This window comes from Leptodactylus fuscus, chromosome 2 (assembly GCF_031893055.1).
Source record: "Leptodactylus fuscus isolate aLepFus1 chromosome 2, aLepFus1.hap2, whole genome shotgun sequence".
Taxonomy (NCBI): Eukaryota; Metazoa; Chordata; class Amphibia; order Anura; family Leptodactylidae; genus Leptodactylus; species Leptodactylus fuscus.
Genome location: NC_134266.1, coordinates 33,824,417 through 33,851,453, shown reverse-complemented (window position 1 = coordinate 33,851,453; position 27,037 = coordinate 33,824,417). Strand labels below are relative to the sequence as shown.

The following is a 27,037-nucleotide window of genomic DNA, read 5'->3' as shown; positions in this document are numbered from 1 at the left end:
GTGTGCAGGGCCACTACGGGACATAATAGAGTGCGGAGGAGGGGGTCGGTCGAGGTCTTCGGTGTCGGTTGGGGGGGGGGGGGGCATGTCAAAAGTTCGCCACGGGGCCCCGCCATTCCTAGTTACGCCACTGGGAAACCCTTTTAGTAAAATCTGGATGTAGCAAATCACAAATCAGTCTTTACATTCCAGATTATATCACGTCAAAGACCTTTAGCTCTGTATTTACACTATTGTCAATCACGGCAGCATTTATTAAAAAACTCAAAAACACAAATGTAAAAAGGTATAAGTTTATTTTAAGTTAAATCCATAAACAGTACAATGTATCATCTAGCGGGTGTTCCTCTCTTACAAGACAGTCTCGTCCACGACTAGCATACTCCGCAGCCTCAGAGGTAGGAGAACATTCTGGACATCAAAGTCATGTGACTTCTCATTTGCTGGTGTGTACAGCGCCCCTTTGTGGGTGTCTTTCCACTCTATGTCCAGGGTCCTGAGCAGTCCTGACGAGACGATATTACATAACATAGCAGGATCCTTAGAAACAACTAGGACCCAAGTGTCCATCCGTGTTGGCAAGTGTATAATCACTATGGCTTTTTTGTAGAGTTTGCCCAATCAGGGAAAGTACCGAGATCAAACATATAAAACCCCCAACTGTTAATGGCCAACGTGATAACAAGAACTCCTAGGACATTCAGCAAAAATCCCGCCTTCGCCTGCAAAGAGGATACAAATAAATTCAGTATATCAAATATCATGATGGAATAATTTCATGTCTGGCTGTGAATTTACATAAAAAGTATTCGCCAAGTTTATAGCAGCTAAATATCTTATGCCTGTGGTCAGGAGTTTTTCTCTATTGTTCTGTGGTTATTGTTTGCTCCAAATTGTGCTGAATTTATTAAGAGCCGTTTGTTGCAACTTACTTATACCAAACGGAACAATGAACTTATTTTTGAGCTGGTGTATGAATAGTCATTGTTAGTAAACGTAGACTTGTGTGTAAGGATTGTCGTGAACCTCTACGGTGGATTCCAGCGCCACCTACAGGCACTCCACTATCACTAGCAGTGATTTCACAGCTACCTAGACCTAAATGTATACAGCTGATGTATACACAAGGAACATACGCTAAACTAGATTAGGCTTAGTGCAAATCGGTAAAGGAGATACCTACCATATCAACAACCTTCAGCTGCCCGTATGAGAAAGCTATGGCATTAGGAGGTGTGGCGACTGGTAACATGAATGCAAGTGAGGCAGATAGAGTGCATGGAAGCATTATATATAATGGGTTCAGATGGATCGCCTTTGCCTATGGGATAAAAAAGAAGATGAGTTTTTAATTGATTGAATATTATATCATATCCCAGTTACCATACAGTCCTATATATCAGTAGCATGAAACAGAAACAGTATCCCTTATTATTATAGATCAGATCGGAAAATATCCTACCCTGGAAAGCAGGGTTTGAGCATACCCAAATGTATGTAACAGTGTGTACACCAACACAATTGGTTATGAGAGGGAGGTGGCTCTTAATAAATCCATCCATGAGTTTTTAGGAAACGAGGAGCTGGCGCAGATTTCCATTCAGGTGCTCGGAGGGTGCAACTAATATACGATGAGGCAAGCACCTTGCCATATAATACCCACAAATTCCGGGGGGGGGGGCAGAGATTACCAACAATGGTGGGGAAAACAGCAAACATTGCCATAGTTCTTTATGACGTGGGAGCCTGTCGCTGTTTGATGCTGTCTATGGTTATGGTCTATGGTGTGTCTATTACATACCATAACCATACCTATTATGTATCACACAAGCTCTAGATTACAAGCTGTAATGATGAATAGAAACAGAAATAAGGAGCTATAAAAAAAATAATCTATCATAGTTTTAAAATGATATTAGATTTTTATATTAGGGATACAAAGTCTCCATTCATCAGTGTGTACTGACTGGGAGTGTACTAGAGAAGAAGCTGCTCAGGACAGGCCTTCCTTCCACATACATTGTCGCATCAGACATGGAACATGGGAAGAATATGCAAATCTGACTTCCATGATGTAATTAGGAAGACAGTGCCTCAAGACTGCACACCAATAGAGGGCGCTGACTGAGAATGTGCAAGTCTATCTTCCATGATGTAATTAGGAAGACAGAGTCTCAGTCAATCAAACCTATAGAGGGCGCTCCCTTTAACATCATGCCGACCTTCTCGGCCCTCTATTGGTGTGCATACTTGAGGCACTGGCATCCTAATTACATCATGGAAGTCAGATTTGCATATTCTTCCCATGTTCCTTTGCAGTGGAGAGCTCATGGCTTAATAAGACTCCACACACCTAAATTGTGGCTCTCTCCCTATGGAGTGACAATATCCCCTCAACCATCAGACATGGGTAAGTCACTAAGACCTGTTACCAATGTCCAGCTAGTGGTGGTCTGACTGATGGACCCCTGCTGACTGTGATAATAAACTGATCTTAGTGAAAGAATAGCGCCATGCCATGGCATATGCTGAAATTACACTTAGATGTTGATAGGCAGCTTCACAAGACTTTGCCAGTGACTATAATGGTCATCCTAAAAAATACATTATAAAGGTGATGGGTTTTCTTTAGTATTTTGATAGAGAACATACCATGGACGCCAAGATGGGTAAGAAAAGCGTTGTTGTGGCCACATTACTGGTACATTCAGTAAATGTAGCAACCAGCAAGCACAAGACCAGTGCGATGGCTACAGGGGGAATACTCTGTAGTGGTGTCAATTTATCTCCAAGCCAAGTGGATAATCCTGATTCCTAAAAAAATATAAAACGTAAAAGTGTATTTATTATATTGTTGCGTAACGTCTCTTGTGTCCATTCTCGATCTGTATAAAGCCCAGGCCTAACAGTTGAATATGTTTGGGGGGGTAATAATAGACTCCTTTTAAAAGCTGCTCATACACTTTAGACAGGGTATATTCATATGGCTAAGATGGAAGAGGAATTAGTGGCAGAAAATCAATAGGAGGAAAAATCAGAGCAGTATTTGGAACAGATTTTTAGTTGGAATCCTCCTCAAAATCTGAACATAATTCTGCTGTGTGAACAGGTCTCTATTTTTCCTGATTACCCCATGCACATGCATGCTGGACTCAACTGAGTCAGAAATTTCTAACATCTGATATTGAGGAATATTGTGTGTTGTGAGGTTTCAATGTAAGTTCATGAATATCTGAAATCTGAAATAGAATATAAATTTGACAAAGAAGCCTCGGACTCCATTCTACATACTGAATGTAACATAACTGTTTAGCTCCTCGGTGTACTACCCTCTCATACAAGATTTAAGACCAATACTTATCTCATCTCTGTCTGCTCTCCTCCTCCCCCCTCACCTCTCCATAGACTTTTAAGGGCTGAGTTTGTATTTTTGCAGACAGCAGAGTATGGATTTCATGAGTGGATTCAGATGCAGCGATCAGTGCAGGGGAAGTGAATCGGGGAAGCGATCGAGACCGGAAAAGATCGGATCCCGATTGGCGATCGAGTAAATTTCACGATCGCAATCGGGTTCCGATCCCGCCTAAAAAAGATAAGTAAAGGAATTCCGATCCCGATCGCTCAACTTACCTGCACAGATCCACTGCCGCTGCCACTCCCCATTCTTCTCGCTCCTCTTCTCTCTCATTCACATGCCTTTCAGAGTGCCGTGCGCGCCCCCACCTCCCTAGGCTAGTGTTAGAGATGCTGTAAGAAGGCGGCTTAGGAGAGTGTGGGCGGGTTCTAGGAGGGGATGCACTCACATCTCCCCACCCTTTGCCCGCCTACACTCTCCTAAGTGACAACAAGCCCCGCCTACTCCCAGCGTCTCTAACACTAGCCCAGGGAGGCGGGGGCGCACACGGCGCTCTGAAGGCATGTGAATGAGAAAGAGGAGTGAGAAGAACGGGGAGCGGCAGCGGATTTGTGCAGGTAAGCGGACACCTAGGGGACTAAGTAGCTGGTGGATTTTTTTTTTTACTCGCTACACAGCGTGGAGTCCAAAAATGAAAATGTTCAATTTTTGGACTCCATGCTGTGTAGTGAATAGGATCGTTTTTAAAATCCGATCCTTGATCATTAAAAAAAATCCCAATGACTTGCATTAGGATCAGAATTGAGATCGGGATTCAAATGGAAAATGATCGGAAATCGGATTTTAAAAACGGTCCTGAAATCTCAAGATCGGCTCAACCCTAATAACAGGTGAAGGAAGCATTTTTCTCTAATTGAATTTGATGCAACATTTAGGTATGTTTTAAGGGCATTGAGGGGTATTCTAATCATTATCCCCTACCAGTTCAGATCTTTGCATTCTCAATAATTGTACATAGCAATACTTGATATTTCACAAGTGGTTTTCATGGGTGTATTACTTACCTCGCTGCCTTTAGCCAGGGCAAATCCTCCTCCTAAAAGAATGACAATGCTCCATGGCATCTTCTGATTCACAGTCTTCCAGTCCAAAAGTGGTGGAGGGGGGCGATATTTGCGTTTCTGTCCTAGATGAAATATAGCAATAAAAAATATCAAGTGTGTTTACTCAAAAAAAGAAGTCAACAAGACTGGTAGAAACCATCAATATGGTGGTGCTGGGGCAGCAGGGAATTTACCAGATCAGTAATAGTTTTTATTGACTTCGTAAATTTTTTCCCTTTAAGAGACAAATAGGATTCTTTAGAAGGAACTTATTATATAAAGTCCAGGACTTTATACCAGAACCTCTCGCTATGTACAGATATTAGAGTTCAGGGTTAAAATCATTTAGAAGGGTTTAAACATTTGCTGCGTTCTTTAGAGGAAAGTTTATCTCGCGCTTACATCTCAGGACAGATATTGCCCTTTATAGTCAGATAATCTTCTTTTTAACAAGTAAGCACTATTTTCTGCCCGGGCTTGACATCAGTACTTTATTGGTTTACACAGTAGAAGATTCTTTCTACACTCATCAATTATGATCATAAGTGATCGATAAGAACATGAAAATGCAAAGTCAGGAAAAACGTATTTGCACTATCCCTTATCTGATCATTTCTGCAGAATCTGACATCGTTTTATTACTGAGGAGTACGACAAATCCAAGTCAAGGCGAGCTACCGAAAACAACAGGGAGGGCTTGTATCTAATAAAAGGATACTAAACCCAGGGGCATAACACAGGGAGTGTGACCGGCCCGGCAAGGTATGGGGCCTGCGACCTATCGGAGATGGCCCGGGCCCCGTACAATTATGACAGCGGTCGGGGGAAAGCCTGGTTCCCCGACCGCTATACATACTAGCCCAGGGGAGGTGACTTAATATAATAAATAGTTATACTCACCTCTCCTGGGCTCAGCGTCCTCTCTGTCTTGTGACTAAGGCCTGTGATTAGGCCCCAGCTGTCACATGAGGTGCGGCAGTGTAATGACATCAGTGCGCTCCCACATGACCGCTGAGGACCAATCACAGGCCTCAGCAGGGATGTCAGCAAGATGGCTGAAGATGCTCAAGACAACCAGAGCCAGTATGCCCAGGAAAGGTGAGGCAAGGTGAGTATTAGTGTTTGTTATTTTTTTTTCACCTTCCCTGGCCCAGTTGAAAGTTTGCACCCAGGCCCACAAGACACTTGTTACACCACTGATTAAACTTCTTCATTCACTGTATGTATTATATACAATATATAGCATGAAGGGGTTACATAGGGGCATACATTATAGGCTGCCCAAAGTGCCACTAGAAGAGGTGCCAAGTTACAGAGCATGCAGTCCACCATCAGTGGATGCAGTAAATGGAGCCAATGGAAGATGTAAGTCTTAAGTAACATTCACGTGGGTGGAATTCCCATGGTTTTGCAGAATTGTCATGCATTTTCAGAGCCGGATTCCAAACTCTCAGGCCAAATCTAAGTCAGAAATACCATAGATACACTACAAACCTGGAATTAAAAATCTCTCCCCACCAATACAGTTTCAGGCTGGATGTGTGGAAAGAAAATACACTTGTGTTGAGGGTACCACTGATGTACTGTAACTAGGGCACTCTGCTGTGCAATGACACGGAGGAAAATGGTGAGGAATTTGGTGTGGAATTTCAGCACAGGAACCCATTGAAGTCAATGGGAGGCTTTTTTTTCAGAAGTTGAAATTCCACACCAAATTCCTCACCATTTTTCTCTGTGTGAATGGACCCTAACTTAACACTGATAACTTGCTGCAGCAGAATCTCATCACACAACACAACAAAAGTTATTGAAAAACCACAAAAAAGGTAAAATCTATGAGAGTTACCTTCCTGCTCGGGTTCTTGGAGCTTAAATGAGGGTAACTCAGAAGGAAATAAAAACAACATGAGAGCTACAAATACAGCGACGGTTGCATCTGTGACATACCTAAAAAAGATAAGGAAAATGATATCTTTCGGACATAAGTATTTACAAATTTGAAACAGTATATAATGGAAAAACACATGATTTATATGACGTTTTAGAACACTAATAAGGCATATTGATAGTCAATTTTTATATTGTGTTCCTTGGGGTGTATAGCATAGATGTTTATTCACACAATACCAGAATGCTTAAAGGGGACCTAAGTTTTCATAAAAAGTTTAAATATCTGCAGGGTCTTGTTGGGGAGTCTGTTCTATGTCTGTATAAACCTTCACAAATGGTGTCTTATCAGTTTTTCTGATGCTAATATCCCCATTATGGCTGCAGCACATTTTGCTTTTGCCTCTGAGGCTGTCTGCTTATACAATAAGGAGCAGTCAGCCCCTTCAATATCCACTACTGATACAGTTTTCCCATTCTGCCAGGAGTAACTGTACAATAGCAAACAAATAGATGAAAAAAGACAAAATAACCATAATATAGGAGACCCAGGAACAGTGGAAATACAAGGTATACACATGAAGGCAAGCAGACAAAACACAGGAAAACATGTATGAGCACAATCAGTAAAGTTGCTTGTTGTCTGAATAATATCCCGTCTGTAATCACTCACACACCCAGAAGTAGATACTATTACATAAAGAACTTTTATTACATTGTAAGCTGTAAGAATGTTCAGACAATTGCAGGGGCTATAAGGAGGATCAACCCTTCCCTTCTCTATTCTCTATGTGAAGAAAGAAGAGAACCTCCGTCCACTCCCTGTGAAGCTATCTTTTGGATGGTATCTATGGATAAACCTTCCCTAGCAGCAGATAGTGCACTGCAAATTAGCTTGAAGGTCGATAGGAAATTTAAAGAGTTTTAAAGATCGAAAGTAGCCACATTTTTAATTACTTAATAATATTTCAGTCTATGTTGTATTTTATCAGCATTTTGAGGAGTCTTGGGTTACACAGAGAGGGGGTTGTAACTTTTTGTCTTGGTCGAAACAAATGTAGAACTGGAGCTTCCAGGCTACAAGAGAGGGCCTCAAATCTGGACAATCGCACCGCTTTCATAATTCAGGTATATTAGTAAATTGTAATAAATTGTAAATTGTATTAAATTATTCCTGTAAAGCAGCAAAAAAACTTTTTATGTCCCTATAAAATTATATTTTTAATGTAATATGTAGTTTTCTTTTAGCAAAGAAATGTAATGTTTGCTCCATGTAAGGTGGTAATACGTTGTAGATGTCTTGCACATATACTTACTCTTTTCCACCTTTGTTAAAACTAATAGTTGCCCATCCTGGCATGAAACCTGGATCCCTTGAAAACCAAAGAAGAACCAGCAAGACGAACAGAACCAGAACACAGATTTCTGCAAAGGTCATAGGTCCAAGCTTTTTGTGCTCAGTAGAGATCACTTTATACGCCCGCTTCTCTTTTTCCTTTTCTTCAGGTTTTCCACCACAGCCAAAGTTTTTCTTAAATCTAGGAAGAGAACACACAAGTTGAGCAGGAATAATAGTGTACCCAAAATATACTGTTACAGGTAACCTGAAAGCATATCTCCAGGTATAAAACAGGTTTTCCAAAATGGCTAGCGTAGGGGAATATAAGAAACTTTGTCATAGATCATCTGTAACATCTCTGCCTGTTCGGATCACTGCACCTCCCTCTGCTCGCATGCTGCGGCGCAGGAGGCGTGTGCAGTTTGGTTCTTGGCTTAAAGTTTTTGGTCGCACTGTGTGAACTCGGTTCTAGTTCTGTGATTGTATTTGCACCACATCCGTCTTCTGCTCTTGTTACCTCTATCCATTAAGTAGTTAATTTTGTCTTGCCTGTGATTGCCAGCCGCCTTCCTGTCAACTCCAGGGGCAGCTTCTTCTTCCCCTATTTTATCTTGGCTCTCATTCACACCAGTGCTTGCTATTGCCTTGTGTATACTTGCTCCTTGCTGTCCCTGTTTTGCTTGCATTCTTATCCTTGACCTTTGGCTTTCCTCACTGACTATTCTTTGGACTCCGATTTGGCACTGCATCGCTCGACTGTTACTTACCCTTGGCTAGCTGACCTCCCTTTGTTGTTGTCCGTCTTGTCTGCGTTTTGTGTCTCACTTATACAGGAAGGGACTGTCTTGTGGTTGCCGCCTATTACGTAGGATAGGGCCTGGCAATAGGAAGGGTCAGTTGGGGGCTTCAGCTTAGGGCTCACTGTCTCTTGTGTCCCGTCTCAGAGTCCAACAACTACCGGGGAATTGCTGTCCTAGCAATTCCCTAACATCATCTTTAAGAAATATGTTTCCATGCCCATTTGACAGTCTGAGTTACTTTTCACATTTTAGTCTATGGAGAGGGGAGGGGGAGGAGAAAGATGCTGAAAAACACACACAACTAAGCGTCAGTGCACACAGAGTTTTTTGGACCTGATTTTGACGCTGAATCTGCATCAAAATTAGCCTCCAAAAAAAGCCTCACAATAGAACTCTATTGGGAGGCTTTTTTTGGAGGCTGATTTTGAAGCGGATTTACCGTCAAAATCTGTGCCAAAAAACTCTGTGTGCACTGACACTACCTCTGCTATAGTGGGAGTCAAGAATCTTTTTTAACACTGGTTTGCTTCAAGATAACAGGCTACGGGGTAGTGCGCACTGAGTTTTTTGGCGCTGATTTTGATGCGGAATCCGCCTCAAAATCAGCCTCCAAAAAAAGTCTCCCAAAAGAGTTCTATTGGGAGGCTTTTTGGGGGCAGATTTAGCATCAAAATAAGCACCCAAAAACTCTGTGTGCACTGACCCTACTAGTACACGGAATGTGGCAATAAATCAACTAAGCCATTAGTGTCCAAACGGTCTGAAGCAAACAAAATCACAGGCCTGCGATGCCTTTATCCGGTAGCTGGGCCCCTAATGAAGATATGGCCTAATAGAAAGCCTGTCAGGATTTGAGACTCAGTATAATACATTGCACTATATAAGTATTGCAATGGATTATGTAAGTGACCAGATGATTGTAAGTTAGTCTCTAGTGGGATCTTCTACGAGATCCTATACGGTATGCAGCCCATACATTTGTTACCATTCACTTCTAGCCAAGCAGTAAAAAAAAAAAAAAAAATCATATGTTCCAGTCTATTATTATATCAGCAATGATAAGGTTAATTTTACATTATTTTTCTTCCTTGCATTTACTTAGAAAATTAAAATTACAAACTTAGTTCCCAGGAACAGGATCTGCAGCCATATCCAGGCAAGAGCAAGCAGAATGATCATCGTGGGGAAGGAGAAGCCAAACCATGAAGCAAAATTGATGACGTTGTTGTTTTCAGGGAACAGTCTGAAAAAGAATAAAGTACATTCAAGATCCATTACTTGGTAGTTTCCATTGTCTTGGCTTCTCTCCTGGGAGTTGTGTGTCCTGAGCCCTGCAAAGAAAAGCCGGGTCTTAACCCCACTAAAATGCATTCAGGATAATCTGCAGCAGAAATCTCCAAGTTTAAGCTGTAAAAAGTAACACATATGATGGAAGAAAGTACATAAATATATACATATTAATATACACGCACATTTAAATATGTACATACACATTATTACAGTCCACTTATATATTGATTACATTTTCTGTTTTGATTCTTCTTAGTTGTGGAAACAGAGTTGCTTTTACCTGTTAGTTATTAATGATAAAGTGACGCCTCATCTGTTATTATGATCCTCAGCATGTCCAAAGGGCATTTCCCTCTCTCTGTTTACACAACAGAGGTCTCTTAATGTTACATGTAATATATTTAGACTGCCAGGAAGAGTAACCTAAGGTAATTTCTTTTACCCCGGCCTTCGTTCCATAATAAATACTGATATTAGCTTTTAAGTAAAATGCTTTAGATAATTGATATGAATTATTAAAAAGGCAATTTGGTGTACAAATAATGGTGAAATCTTTATAGTAAAGCTCACTATGGTGCTTACTTAGTTTTAATATCCTCCAACTTCCTACCATCACCAGGCAATAACGTATTGTGCACATTTTTACCACCCAAATGGTTCCAGTCCTTCACTTACAGTAGCAGCTAAGGGGATGTGACCCTTATACAGTGACAGATGTACATTGGTGCAACCTGTGCAGCTGCAGATGGCCCCAGCAGGTAAAGGGACCCACTGTCACCATAAATCAGTTTCCTACTAAACTATTGAATTTCATGGCCAGCAATTTCTAATACGTTGCCAGACAAACATAGGAGCGGTGCTCTTTGATAAGATATGGAATAAAAAGAGACCCATATACTGTTCCTGCAAAGGGGCCTTGTATTGTCTGTATTCTACCCTGGGCCTCTATCTCCAAGGTGCCATTGTACACCTTTGGTTTTAATAACTGGTAGGTAGGGTTGAGCGATCGGGATTGGAAAAGATCAGATTCTGATCGGCAATCGAGTAAATTTCACGATCGCGATCGGAATTCTGACCCGATCTTTTCCAGTGGGATCGAGATCGGAGGTTATCTCAAGGATCGGAAAAGATTGGATTTCGATCGGCGATCGAGCAAATTTCACGTTCAAGATCGGGATCGAGATCGGCTGGAAAATGATAGGAAATCGGATTTTAAAATTGATCTTGAAATCTCAAGATCGGCTCAACCCTACTGGTAGGTATACCTTGAAAAGCCTCCATTACACTTAAGCCTCATTTACATGCTTATACAAAATTGCTTTTTCAAGGAAATGGTGGACCATATAAAGGTATACGCCGCATAATGCCCCCTACAATGCATTGTGGCTGTTTGATATTGAGATTCCTGGTGGAAATAATATGACATTCATCCAATCCACTCTTTCCAACCAGTCTGCTATTCCATCAATATACAAATAAAATACGATATTAATGAATGGGAGATCTAGCTGGAATTTCTGGATTACATGGTATTATTTAATAACGACAACAGAATTTTTAAGGCATGCACTTTAGCTCAGCTTGACAAATACAAGTACCTACTCGTCCATCTGTCCTTTCATGACAAGGTTGGGTGTGGTGCCGGTTAGTGTTGCAATGCCACCAATGCTGGCAGAATAGCAAACACACAGACTCATCCCTTTGCAGAGTTTTTGGTGTTTCTGTAACCTGCGAGCCTGCTTCTCCTTCTTCAGCTTGTCATCTTCTAGATCAATTTCAACTAATGTGGAATCTAAAAGGAGAAAGTTTGAAAAAAAAAATAGAAAAGTATTAAAAATAAAAAATTTAAATCTTTAAAAAAGATATTTAATACAGAATTGACAACTGTCATATATCTAAAGCAAAGGGGTAAATATTCATTTAGAGAATTAACGGAATTTAGTGACAAAGAAGATTCAGAAGCAAACACAATGTGTGTATATATATATATATATATATATATATATATATATATATATATATATATATATACTGTATGTGTGTGTGTTAGGGAATTGCTAGATGACAATTCCCCAGAAGCTGCTGGAGAACCCTGGAGGAAGGGGCACAAGGGACAGTGAGCCCTAAGCTGAAGCCCCCCCACTGTCCCTTCCTCTTGCCAGGCCCTATCCTATGTAATAGGCGGCAACTAGAAGACGATCCCTTCCTATATATGTGACACACAAAACGCAGACAAGACGGACAACAACAAATGGAGGTCAGCTAGCCAGGGTTCGGTAACAGTCGAGCAAGTCCAAAAGAATAGTCAGTAGGGAAAGCCAAAGGTCAGGATTAAGAATACAAGTAAATTAACAGCAAGAGAAGCCAGCAAGCACAAGGCAATAACAGGCACCAGTGTGAATGTGAGCCAAGACTAAATAAGGGAGGATGAACCCGCCCTGGACCTGACAGGAAGGCAGGCTGTCAATCACAGGGCAAGACCAAATTTAACTACTTCACGGACTGAGGCAGACAAGGGCAGAAGACGGGTGCGGTGCAAATTCAATTACAGAACTAGAGCCGTGTTCACACAGTGCAACTAAAAACTCTAAGAAAATTATCAAACTGCACACACCTCCTGCACCACAGCACGCGAGCAGAAGGTGGCGCAGAGACCCGAGCAGGCAGAGATGTTACAATATGGCTGCACTTCCTGTTGCCTTTCTTGATAATAAATGCAGAAGATGCCAGGAGCTCCCAGAGAAACACAGAAAACCCTCAAAACACCGCTAAAGGTATTTGGGTGCACTTATCAACCTATTAATAGGTTTTTAAAAATGATTTTTTTTTGCCCAGAAAACCCCTTTAAAAACCAAAACTGCTAGTTTGCAACACATACTATGCACATAATGTAATACATATAGTAGATATGTTCAGAACTTACTTTTCTCTGGTTTTGTAGGCTCTGCATCGGTCACGTATTTTTCCTGCATTTCAAATGTCTGATTTATGTTCCCATTTGGTTCATTATTTGGGGCTACTTTGACATCCTCATTTTGCTGGTTGACATTTCCGTTCAGCTGGATCTCACTCTTCTCTGCTGGGTCAACAGAAATCTCATTTATTTTTTCCTCAGAGCTATAAAGTTGCTCAAGCACAGCCTGCGCAATTGGTATCATCATGGCTGATGTTGCAGTATTACTAATCCACATAGATAAGAAAGCTGTAACAATCATAAATCCCAGAAGCAACCTAGAAGGAAAATGAACAAACAATGTGAAGTTCAATGAAACCGGTTTTAGTTCAAAGTCACACACGGTGGAAAAAAATGCAGCGTTTTAAAGTCTCAGAAAAAACGCAGAAATACAAAATGTTGTAGAAAGGCTGATTTTTCCAAAATGTGTATGTTTTTGAAAAACGAAGCATGTTCATTTCCCTTATGGACATGTTACATTTTCCCCATTAGCATACCGGTAAGTACCGGTATTTCTAAGGAACGGCGCGACGGAGACCACATCTAAAGGTAGGAGACGAATAGCCTTTCTTAAGGCTATTCCGACGTGGTAATTAGAAAAAAAGTTGCTTTAATGGTAGAATCCCTTTAAAAATAATGTGATTAAAGGGAGTTTCACTGCTGAGTTCCCATATAATCAGCTGTCAATGGTGCTAAAACTCAGCAATAAAGGTTCAAAATTCCTACAGCACCCCTACAGGGGGAATGAAGAATTACACAGTTGCCATTAAAATGAACAGGTTGCTTATGTAATATATGTCCATGCCAGGTCCTCTAGTGCAACCTATGTTCCTTGTAGCCAATAGAAAAGGATCTTCAATATTCTTTGGGGTCCCAGAAATCCTCACTTTTAGAATTCACCCCCCAGTGTCCCAGGTGCACAGACAAATCTCATAGGGCAAACACTCACAGAGCAGGTTTGACTCCAACAATCAGCAATACCCTCAATGCTATCCTCTTGTGCAAATTCCAGATTTCAACAGAGACGGCCACCAATATCCCTCCAATAAATAACATGTTAGTATCCTTCAGATATTGACTGCAGGTCTGAAAAGAAAGCAGTGAGATGATTTGGTTATTTTAACTACATAGTGTTTTGCAGGAGATTTCTTCAGATCCGTGAAGACCAAATCATTTATATTAGGACAAACCGAACCCACCTAGGTCTAAGTCATTGAGTGTGGTGAGACATCACATCCCCACATAGTATAAGGCCCCATTGCTGGCCACCATAGTACTGGCTCCCATATTGGCCTGTACAGTATATTACCCCTCTTACAGGCCTAATAACAATATATTTCCCCTTTTACTGTCACCAACACAGTATAATGTACCTTTTTTGGCCCCCATATATAATGCTACCACCTTTTTGGCCCCACACATAATATTGCCCTTTTCTTTTGCTCCCCATACAAAATGTTTCCACCTTTTTTGGCCCCAACACAGTATATTACTCCATTTTTTTGATGTTGACACAGTGAAATGTTAGGCAGCTATCTAAAGGCTAAAATTATGACATAGTAAGCCATTCATAGAACTAGAACTGGATGTAGGCAAATAGACATGTAGCATATACATCTTTACATAGCATTGAGAAATCAGTATGTTGGACAAAGGAGAAGGATAAGGAAGAACACAAGTCATGCAATGGTGTCAGGCCCCAGAGATCAGGGGGGCCGCAGAGGTGGGTTTTGTTATGGCACCATTTTTTTTCTAAATTGGCTGCTACCTAATGGTCTAGTTTAATAGGTAGTAGCCAATGCTTTACTCACCCATCCAGACTGCTTCAGACTCCAGGGGACAATGCATGTTATATTCCACTGCTAAAAAACGCCAGAACATGTTCTTCAGCATTGGGACATAGTGTGCAGTGTACCCTGGCCTGGCCTGGACAGAAGCAAAGATGTGTGTACATCACATGAACATGGACTATACATTACATGACCATCGACCATATATCACATGACCATGGACTGTATATCACATGACCATGGAGGACTGTATATCACATGGCTACAGACTAATTTTTATCCACTGGAAGTAATAGAATGAATGAATAATAGCAAGCAGAGATCTAGAACATATATTGGAAAGTTATTGTAAATTTTAATTGCACAAACAATAACAAGGACTTATTGTATGAGAGAAGTTATGGTATCTTACTGCTGTTGAATCCATGATACCCATCATTGGAAACAGGACTACTGGGAAAAGGGCTGTAACAGCGAGTGGGAGCGCCTCTGTGCACCAGAATAGAGCCATTACAATGATCACATATCCACAGCTCGCCTCCTGCATATAGAGGTAAAGAAAAATCATTAGTACATAGTCCTACAGGGGTGAAATCCCAAATATAAGAGCCCGTAATGTTGTATGGCAGGGTTATATGGACCTCTGCTGTGTCACTAACATGGTCTGCAAAAGCTAAATTCAGTCTCTCTGATAATACAAATATCCAGTAAATAGCAAGTAGGTCTTATCAAGTTACATTGTGCATACATGAGTATACCTAAAATTCTGGATAACTGTATTAAGTAAAGTAGTAAAACAAAAATCAATGTATTGGAATTCTGTAGAATTACACAGTAAGCAATGCTATAAAATATGTATGTCTGCTATACTAATAAAACCCACACATGATCTCAGGCAATCCTGATGTTTAGGGCTGGAACCTTGAAGGTGAGGATGTAATCTACAAAATTGCATAATTTTATGTTGCACCCTTTGTGCTATATTTTTAGATATGATAGATAAGTACATATGCATGCATGAGATATATGATTTGTTGCTACGCAGCTTCTTTGGTTGGCTTTTGCTATGCAAACCCAGATAGTTCCCCCATTCGTTTGCCTGAATGTCAGTGCACAGTTCACTGATCTGGTGATCTTGGCTACATTCTAGCCCATGTTCCAATCCTGTGCCTGTGACTATGATCTGATACCACATTCATCTGATACTCAGATCTGATACCACATTCATTTTGTGGCTGCACCCCATATCTATTCTCCTTCATATTTTTGTCTCCTTGTCTGTTCTTGATGTCTATGCTCCTTGTTCAAGCTACAAGTCCATTCTTGGTTTTCATGCTCCACATTTGGTCCAGTTTGTGTGGTCCTGTCAGCACTGCCAGTAAGCCAACTCATGAATATTCTGGGCACCATCATTTGGCAATACAGCTACAATAAAGTTCATACCTTTGTCCAGACCTTAATGTATGAAAATCAACCCTTAGGTTCCTAAGACTCTACATCCCAGTCTAGCCAGACAAACTGGTTACTGTACAGTATGTTGTAAGATGAATGCTTGCTTAGTCATTGTATCTTCTCTAATAAATTAAAAGTAAAATATATATATATATATATATATATATATATAACTACTTACTTCTCCAAGGATATTGCATCCTTCTGTGCACTGTTAGCCTCTTATCTACAAGCCTATCAGTGGTACAAGTGCATAGCGTGGTAGAGTGCAGCAGCAATTATTTGATTGTCTTTTCTAGCTGTCTCTCTCCTACCTTTCCCCTTTTCAAAGATTAAAATGAAGAAAATATCCTGAAAAGTGGACAGAAAACATATTTACACTGAATTTTATAACATCTTCTCTTAAAGGTAACTTATAGATTTCAAATTCTTGTTTTAGTTTTTTAACTTGGTTTTCTAATTACAATAATATTAAAAGTAGCAGATATATAGCATAAAGACATATACTGCCTTGTTCCCTTGTAGAGGGATTTGCATTCACATCGACATTTCATGGTTCTAACTAATGATTTACTAATACAGTATAAGGGATTTTATTGTTTTCGGGGGATTTACTACTACTTGGTTTCCATTTTTGGCATTGACAAGGGAGAAGATGGCTTCACGTATCAGTTGTCTGTAGCCTGTGACTTTCAACCTTTCACGTTGCGGCAGTTGCGAGGTCATGCAGGGTGTACTTCATCTTCTCTCGAGACTCTTTAGCAACAGGGTCAGTGCCAGAATATTGGTGGGCAGACCCGTGGACTCCATAGATTATAATGGGGTCCGTGTGGTCTCCACATGAAATATGTGGAAAGAAAAGTGCTGCTTGCAGGACATTTCTCTCTGCATATTTCATGTGGATAGGGGAATGGAATGACCCATTTGCAGATGTGAGTCGGGCCTTATAGGGAGTAGATGTTACAGAAATGAGGCATTGATCCAGAGATTTATTCTGCATACTATTTAATTGACTTTTGCATGATTTTTGCATTTCTGTGGATCAATGTTGTAGGGTTATAGGTTGACCCTGATGGAACTCATTATCAATTAGGTAAATGTAAATTTTAGAAATCTCACTGAATACACAAATAAGTGTAACTCTGACTGCATTCTGTATACAGATACCTCTATAAAATTAATAGTTGTGTTTACCAACCGTTTCATAATGCATTAGAGTCAAGGTAATTACTTTTATTGCAACAATATAAGGGTGAATTCACACTGAGTAAACGCTAGCTTATTCTGAACGTAAAACACGTTCATACGAGCGCTCCCCATAGAAATGAATGGGCTGCTTCTTTCACTCCGTGCAGTCCCATTGAAGTGAATGGGGAGTGCCGGCGTGTACGCTCCGGCATGAGCAGAGCTTGCCGTATACGCCGGCACTCCCCATTCACTTCAATGGGACTGCACGGAGTGAAAGAAGCAGCCCATTCATTTCTATGAGGAGCGCTCGTATCCCCGCTCCCATAGAAATGAATGGAGCTGCTTTAGACGCCGCTTATTCTGAACGTGTTTTACGTTCAGAATAAGCTAGCGTTTACTCAGTGTGAATGCACCCTAAAGGCTGTATTCACACAGAGTAACGCCAGGCGTTTTTTGTGTGCTTTTTGCACATAGCGCCGCGTTAACGCCGCGTATACGCGGCGTTAACGCGGCGCTATTTTGCGGTGGCGTTGACCGGCGTTAACGCGGCGTATACGCGGCGTTAACGCGGCGTTAACGCGGCGCTATGTGCAAAAAACACACAAAAAACGCCTGGCGTTACTCTGTGTGAATACAGCCTAATGGTGCATTTGGAGGAAGTTCCAAGGTCCGCAAAGTTCTTTTACATTTCTTTCATGACAAGCCAGACATCGATGTAAGCTTATTATTTTAATGTAATTAAGAAGTATTATAAAGGTAATTCTTAGGCCACATGCACACTATTGAGTGTGCTTCTGATGTGGGGGCAAGTTTGCAGCAGAATGTACTCGGATAACACTCAGATACATTCTGTTATGCACAGTGGAGTAACTACCGGGGAAGCAGCAGAGGCAGCTGCCACAGGGCCCGGGACATTAGGGGACTCGGCGACAGACCGTTACCAGCTGGAGTTACTCCAGCCGATACTCCCACCTACTTACTGATCCTGGCAGGGGCCGAGATCGGTAAGTAACACTGCGGGCCCCGTAAATATCATTATTATATTCGGGGGTCTTTTCAGACCCCCAAGTATAATGATCGGAGGCCCGGGAGAGGTAAGCAAACATAACAAACAGTGTTAATTACCTCTCCACTCTCCACGAAGGCTTCGGGGCCTACTTGTGTGACGTCCAGGCCTGCGTCATTATGCGTCGCAACGCAGGCCCCTGGTCACATGACGTCCCTGACGTCATTGAAGATAGCCGACAGCGGGGAGCACAGGAATAGGTAAGTAACAGTGTTTATGTTTGTATCCCCCTCTCGGTCTCCGTTTATTATACTCTGAAGTCTGAAAAGACCCCAGAGTATAATAATTGTTAATGGGTTTCCACAATGGAGCATAATACTGGGTGATGGGGCCACTATGGGGCTTAATACTGGGTGATGGGGCCACTATGGGGGATAATACTGGGTGATGGGGCAACTATGGGGTATAATGCTGTGTGCAGGGGCCACTATGGGGCATAATACTGGGTGAAGGGGCCACTATGGGGTATAATGCTGTGTGCAGGGGCAACAATGGGGCATAATAATGTGCACAGGAATGTGTGGGGGGGGTGTTGGTTGGGGTCTTCGGCGTCGGTCGGTGAAGGCCCCATGTCAAAGATTCGCCACGTGGCCCCGCCATTCGTAGTTACGCCACTGGTTATGCATTAACTTCTATGGGGAATTCTGATTCATTCTGTTCCAATGACATGGAACTCTATAATCACCCGTGCATTGTAACAGAATGGATCAGAAGCCCCTGATTCGTCCCCGATTTGGCCATTTTAGTTTGTCCAAAACAAATCCACACTTATACGAGTTCACTAAAAAATGAGGTATTTGGGATATTCAGGCTGAACCGGTTCATGATGAAGTAGTTTGCCCATATCGAACCAACATTCCTAGGTATTCAGTGAAGAGGATGAAGCACTGACCCGAATCCCATGGTCTCTTCAATCAGATAATGTGTGGGGGTCCCTGGTGTCGGATCCCCACCAATCTGATATAGATCAACATCCTGGAAAACTCCACAATAGATTATGCAACGAACAACAGAAGGATCTTGTTTCAAAAGTTCAAAAGTATAGTGAGGTGAAGTTCACAAAATGCAGAAAGAGTAGATAGAAGGCAAAGTCCAAAGAGCTTATCTTTTACATAGATACCAAGAGACTAACTTAAGATTGCTGACTGTCTCAGATAGATAAATCTATTACTTTATCAAAGGATATTTCCCACAGACAAGATTTATCTCCTGTATATGGAACAGGGTATAAGGGTATGCCTGACCCCCACTGACCACGAGAATGGGGGTCCTGAGTTTCGCCAGCGGCTTCTGCAATTAACTTTATGTGATTCCTGAAGATCAATTTGCAATCTGCAAATCTGCAGCAGAAATCTGAGATTGATGTCCAAGAATTACAGTAAACTGCAATGCAATTGAGTGAAGGTTTAAAAATTCACATTCACACCCTCTGGCAGCTGTTCCGGGAGTCTAGCCTTTTCTCATAATCCTCCCCGGTCTCTCTTCCCCTCTGCCCTGGCGACCTCTGCCCTCTCTTCTTGTTTCCCCCCTCGATGTCTGTGTGCCCCCTGGTATCTTCCCTCTTTCTCTTACCCCTGTTCTTCTCCTACCTTGCCTGTTTTTGGACTTGCCTGTACACTAGCACAAGCGCTTGTTATGTGGTTCACACCATTGCCTGTATTCTGTACTGTGCATTTACCTTGTTTCTTATAAAACTCAATAAAAACCGATTACACCTAAAAAGGTCTGTTAGTGCTAGTAATGAGTTAATAAGTGCACCCGTATACCTTTAGCAGTGTTTGGAGTGATTTCTGGGTGTCTCTGGTTGCTGTTCTAATTGCTGAATTCTAATAATATTACGAAGTTTCTTATATTCACATGTGATATTCACAGGGGTGTAACTACTGGGGTAGTGGCGGTAGCGGCTGCCACAGGGTCTGGGACATTAGGGGGCTCGGCGACAGCCGCTACCGCTGCGGTTTTTTATTTTTTTTAATAGGTTGATACCGGCTGAAGTTACTCCAGCCGGTAACGGGCCCTACTTACTTACTGATCCTGGCAGGGGCTGGGATCGGTAAGTGACACCGTGGCCCCACAAGCACTATTATACTCAGGGGTCTTTTCGGACCCCTGAGTATAATGATCAGAGGCCCAAGAGAGGTAAAGAACATAAAAAACAGTGTTACTTACCTTTCAGGCAGGCTTCGGGCCTACTTGCGTGATGTCCCTGACGTCCCATGACCGGGACCTGCGTCCATACGTGTCGCAACCCAGGCCCCCTGGTCAGATGACGTCCCGGACGTCAATGAAGATGGTCGACAGCAGCGGAGAGAGCAATGGAGCCGGGGATAGGTAAGTAACAGTGTTTTTTTATGTTTTTATCCCCCTGGGTCTCCGATTATTATACTCTGTGGTCTGAAAAGACCCCAGAGTATAATAAATGTTCATGGGCGTCCACAGTGGAGCATAATACTGTGTGCAGGGGCCACTATGGGGCATGATACTATGTGCAGGGGCCACTGTGGGGCATAATAGAGCGCGCAGAAATGCGGGGGGGGGGGGGAGTCGACCATTACATAGCATACAGAGCTTTCTGTACCTGGTTCTGTCAGTCATCCCAGAAATACTGATGAATGAACACAACAGTTATTGGTGTGTTATTAGTTTAGCTAGATTGTGTTTGTCCAGTGTCATACTGAGGTTCTTTGGGACCACCAGTTAGAATGACTCCGGGGGCCCACCCTTCAACAACCCCTATGAAGTAGACCGTAGAACTCTTCATAATAAGGCCTCCTTTCCCGGACCATTATTGTCATAGACTCTGGACCCCCCAATGGATCTTCTTGTATTCCAGTTCAACACCATTTTTGTCTATAATTGTGACTTGGATCCAAAAAAAAGCTAAATTTTTGCATTTATTCCAGGGTTGCACAGGGTTCACTTAGTTTTTTTTAGGAAAACATATTTAAGTGTTACTGTGGAATTTTTTGGGCTATTGCATGTGGATAATACTTCTACTAGTCGTGTAATTGCTGCACTTATTACTTCATAATCCCTGGCACAACTACCCAATAATTTTGTAAGCTTAGATGACATTATGTTTAATGGACAATTATCTAAATAAAAATAGCCTCATCCTCATTGTAATATTTAGTAAGCGAAACTCTTACTCTACTGAATGGCGCTAAATCTGTTCACAGCCTCTTACACAGTCCAGTCATATTAATGTGACCACCACCTACTTTTGACGTCAACGTTAAATAACCAATCGCAGAAGGCGCGTGTCATCAGCCATCTGGGTGCACTCATCATTGTGGAAGGCACGATGGATCAACAGAAGTATGCATCTATCCTTGCGGACCATGTTCACCCCTACATGCAAAATCTTTTTCCTCAGGATGATGGCATCGACCAGCAGGACAATGCGATGTGTCATAAAGCTCGCAGTGTACGTGCATGGTTCGGGGAGCACCAGGATGAGTTTACCGGACTCCCTTAGCCAGCAAATTCCCTGGACTTGAACCCAATCGAGAATCTGTTGGACCACCTCGATCGGGTTGTTTGCGTCATGGATCCTCAACCACGTAACCTAGCAGAGCTGGACACGACACTGAAGTCGGCATGGCTCAACATCCCAGTGACATCATCACAACATCCCCTCTCTCCCGGCACGTCTCGCAGTGGTCCGCTCTGCCAAAGGGGGTTATTCTGGATTTTGACAGGTGGTCACATTAATATGACTGGATTGTGTATATAAAAACATCTCTGGGAAATGGATATAATGAAGTTTCCATTCAATAACGTTGAGATAAAAGGGTGGACTCAATGAGTTTGTGTCTTTCTGAATGAACCTACTAACATTTTAAGGTGATTGTCTCAATAGTGGACAAACCCTTTTCAGACTACAGTGGCAGTAGTCAGCTGATCACCGCGGGTCCTACTTGTAGCATCCCTAGCAAAAAGCAGAATTTGCTTGGGAAAGCTAGGAATATCCATCCAAGGATTTCAAGGACTGACCGAGTCTGCTAGAATGGGAGCTATTCTCTATTTTGGCGTATAGAGGGGCAGACCAAAGTAAAATCCATATGCCGTTATAGGAATTATTTTTATGATTTTTTTTTACAAAAAAGAATGAGGTGGAATGGCATGTCGTCCGAATCTTCATTCTCTTCCTCTGCCCTTAAAGGGGAAATGTCCATTCTCTTCCTCTGCCCTTTAAGGGGTTTTCCCATAAACATAACCATATTTAAATGTATAGACTAGTAAAAGTTATACATTTTTGCAAATATGAGTAATTAAAAATTTTGCTGAGTTTTAGGGGTCACAGTCAGCCGCAGGAACTTTCTATGGTCAGGGACTTTAGAACCCCAGACATGGTGTTATTTAGAAAAGTGTGAATGTCAACCATAATCACATGACACATCATGGTGTAGTGAGGACAACAAAACAGTCCCAACTAACCAGGAGTGCATGGGCAATGCCAAATTTAATCAAATTTAATTCCCAACATCTGTCGTAATTGTACGGCAGATATTGGGTACTTCAATATGCGGCCGCCATCATAGCTGCCGGGTCTCTGCTGTATTATACTGAGGCGCCATTTTGCATGGGATCACTGGCACCTAGAGTAAGCTCCAGGGCCGGTGTCCCATTATTATGACAACCGGGAGCCTTTTGAAGTCTCCCAGACCCATCTCTCATTATCTTAAAAGTACCATTATTTTGCAATGCATTGCATTATTGATCAAACACGCAGGGGTTCACGACCCCCTAGGGGTTCTAATAAGTGCTAGAAATTTTTTAAGTAAAAAAATAAATAAAAAATATAAAAAATTCAAATCACCCCCTTTCCCTAGAACACCTAGAAAAGTACTTCAGTACTGTGAAACACCTGCACATTAGGTATCCCTGTGTCCAAAAACAATCAGTCTACAAATACGTAAAAATATTTTCCCCATACGGTGAACGCCATAATGGGAAAGCAAAAGTGCCAAACCGCCGTTTTTTCAATGTTTTGCCTCTGATAAAAATTTGGATGAAAGTAATAAACATTCTTCAAAATGGTGTAACTAAAAAGTACACGTAAAAGTATTATGCAGCCCCGTATACAGAAATATAAAAAAAAAAGTTATGGGTGTCAGAATATGGCGACTTTAAAGAGGACCTTTCACCTCCTGGGGCACATGCGGTTTTATACACGGCTGGAAATTTGACAGTGCGCTGAATTCAGCTTTCACGTTCTGTGCCCCCGATGGAGACCTATCGGTGTGGTAGCTCTTCACTGTCAGAAGGGCATTTTTGAAGTCAGTCAGGAACGCCCATCCTCACAGTAGCGTCTATTGCGCTGTACTGTGAGACGGTGAGGAATGCCTCCCTCTCCTCTTGATAGTTCCCGTCCATAGACGAGGACTTGGGGGGGCGTTCCTCACCACTCATTGTCATGGCTGGATGGTAAGTAACGCCCCCTCTCACAGTACAGCGCAATAGAAGCTACTGTGAGGAAGGGTGTTCCTGACTGACTTCAGAAACCCCCTTCTGACAGTGAAGAGCTACGGTACCGGCAACGATAGCTCTTCACCGGGCGCACAGAACGGGAAAGCCAATAGTGCGCTGAATTCAGCGCACTGTCGGCTTTCTAGCGGTGTATTACACCGCATGTGTCCCAGGAGGTGAAAGGTCCTCATTAAGAAAAAACTTTTTTTTTTTTGCAAAGCTTTAGATCTTTGTTACGGGGTAAAAATGTAAATAAAACTATAGAAATTTGGTGTCCCTGGAATCATACTGAAACATAGAATACAGGCGACATGTCATTTTGGCTACAGAGTGAACTCCGTAAAAACAAAGCCGTGATTACCGTAACAAGAGTCAGAAGCGGTACCTGCAGGGGCTAAGTTGAATAGGCCAATTGCTGTGAGCTGCTTCAGGACGGCTACTAATGCTAAGAAATTCAGAGCGTTCCCGGTGTCTACTGTCGAGTGAACTGTTGGTTTTGGGTTTTTTAATGTGGATTGTGAGCCCCATATAGGGATCACAATGTACATTTATTTTCCTATCAGTATGTCTTTGTAGAATGGGAGGAAATCCATGCAAACACAGAGAGAACATACAAACTCCTTGCAGATGTTGTACCTGGCGGGATTCGAACCCAGGTCTCCAACGCTACAAGGCTGAAGTGTTAACCACTGAGGCACTGTGTTGCCCCACTCTTTGGCGGGATAATGTCTACCTCAGTAAAGTGCTAGTTACAAGAACACTGTGAAGTGAGTTGTGTCTGTTTCTTAGACCACTACACTACAGACGCACAGTGAGAAGGACCGGGGTGCCCAATCTTTGGTTAATTTAGGATACCAGAGGGCATTTCAGCATTTTTAGCACATTCATTTGCCTTGCCTATTACAAGTTTACAATATTGTTTATGTTTTTATCACTGTACACATGTAGGAAGGTATTGTTAAGGTCTTCTCATGAACATAACAATATATTAATTTGTAGACAATTAAAAATTAAACATTTTTTGAAAATTCAAATAGAATGTAAATTTTGCAGAGTTTTAAAGATTTTTTTCTAAACATCTTAGTGGTCACATCTATTGTCTTGATAAATTGCCAATGGATATGACCATGAATTCTGAAAATTTCTTTGCTCTGAGACTTATCAGAAATCCAGTCATGATTTCCTTATTGTAGACAAGTTATCAGGCAGGAACACTACGTATATGAGAAGATAACCCGGCCACAATAAGGAAATCATGGCTGGCTTTCTGAGAAGTCCTAAACCATAGGTTATGCAATCATGGTTGTATCTAGTGGTAACCTATCAAGACAACAGATGTCTTGATAGGTTATCACGTTTGGAGAAAATCTATAAAACTCTGAAACATTTTAATTACTTATATTTGCAAAAATGTCTACAAATTTAAATCTGATGATATTCTGGCGAACAGATTTGTTGCAGAGATAGTATACCTATCATTTTATAAAATGTTGGACATGTTACACTGTCCAGTCATATTAATGTGACCACCGCCTACTTTTGACATCACCAATCGCAGAAGGCGCGTCATCAGCCATCTGGGTGCACTCATCATTGTGGAAGGCATGATGGATCAACACAAGTATGCATCTATCCTTGCGGACCATGTTCACCCCTACATGCCAATTGTTTTTCCTCAGGATGATGGCATCTACCATCAGGACAATATAAAGCTCACAGTGTACATGGATGGTTCGAGGAGCACCAGGATGAGTTTACCGTACTCCCTTGGCCAGCAAATTCCCTGGACTTGAACCCAATCGAGAATCTGTTGGACCACCTCAATCGGGTTGTTCGTGCCATGGATGCTCAACCATGTAACCTAGCGGAGCTGGACACAGCACTGGAATCGGCATGGCTCAACATCTCAGTGACATCATCACAACATCCCCTCTCTTCTCGCAGCGGTCCGCTCTACCAACGGTGGTTATTCTGGATTTTGATAGGTGGTCACATTAATGTGACTGGATTGTGTATAATGACATGTGAAAAGTTTTGATAGCTGAGACCTGCACCAATTGCTAAACCTAAAGTGCAGGATTTGAGTATTACACCCCTTAGGCTTTGATAGGCTCTCCTTGAGAAGAGTGCAGAATACATGGGCTCTCCGCCCCGACAACCTTTTCCTATCCAACAGCTATGATGGCCCATGTGCCTCATTTGCATATTTCTAAAAACAGCTTTTTCAAGGAAATGGTAGATCTATTGGATGGTGTATAGTTATGATGGTGGTCTGCATAATGTCACCTTGCTGACAAGGGGTTCTAAGTGCACTCTTTGCTTTTTACATGTACACTATGTACAAATTAAAATCAATGAATAGTAAATCCAACTTTGCAAGTTCAGGACACTCAGTGAAGACAATTTACCAAATGTTTCCTTCCCTGAAAGTAGATGAAGACATCCATGACTACAGGTGAGCACACACTATAAATGTCTTCCATGTAAACCATTACAGTAGCACAAAGCACTTAGCTTTTACACATCAACAAGGTTTTTTGGACAACTTTTTCCAATTTTAATTGCCTATGGTAATATTTTATGTATTCATATGCATACACATGTCACACATCCCAGGCAAATGTTACTGATCCCTGTTCAGTGGTAAGCAAGCAAAATACTAAGGTTATATATCACTGGCAGTATCTGTTCCTACACACAGACATTGTTCTTAAAAGTAGTACTTACCTTTGTTTGGTTTTTTGGACAACTTTTTCCAATTTTAATTGCCTATGGTAATATTTTATGTATTCATATGCATACACATGTCACACATCCCAGGCAAATGTTACTGATCCCCGTTCAGTGGTAAGCAAGCAAAATACTAAGGTTATATATCACTGGCAGTATCTGTTCCTACACACAGACATTGTTCTTAAAAGTAGTACTTACCTTTGTTTGCACCACCAGGGGAAATGGAAGGATAAATATTGGGAGCAGAAAGATAATAAAGTATTTTCTGTTTGCCAGCAGCCATCTCCAGGTGAACCCCATGATGCTAGAAAATAATTGTACTGAAGGGAAGACAAGTTTGTGACAGGCACTTATATACCCGGTGAGAAGCTCCTGTGTAATTGTGGGTGTTTCTCATTATTCTTGCAGTCTACCTATCTGCCAATAAGGAAGGTGTTGACATCAGGATGACTATATTATATTCATGCCAATAATAGATAACAAAGCACGTGAAAAGTTAACTGTTTATCAGTCATAAATCAATGTCTTAGATAAGTGTCAGTGCCGAGCCCTCTCTGGTCTCGCAGTCTTGCACATTAGTTCACTTCTACTTGCAGTTCCAAATCACTA

General features: G+C 41.7%; 1 protein-coding gene across 1 annotated transcript; it reads right to left on the bottom strand.

Annotated features, from left to right (window-relative positions):
• Positions 1 to 279: 279 nt before the first annotated feature.
• On the bottom strand, positions 280 to 26,740 carry SLC13A2 (solute carrier family 13 member 2). The gene is made up of 12 exons (XM_075263573.1): positions 26,627 to 26,740; positions 14,930 to 15,058; positions 13,677 to 13,813; positions 12,698 to 13,005; positions 11,377 to 11,566; positions 9,605 to 9,727; positions 7,662 to 7,883; positions 6,305 to 6,405; positions 4,420 to 4,541; positions 2,653 to 2,814; positions 1,184 to 1,321; positions 280 to 722 (listed from the first exon to the last, which is right to left on the bottom strand). Exons 1-12 carry the CDS (start codon positions 26,726 to 26,728, stop codon positions 594 to 596), a joined length of 1,863 nt encoding a protein of 620 aa, XP_075119674.1. The 5' UTR covers positions 26,729 to 26,740; the 3' UTR covers positions 280 to 593.
• Between the last annotated feature and the right edge of the window lie 297 nt (positions 26,741 to 27,037).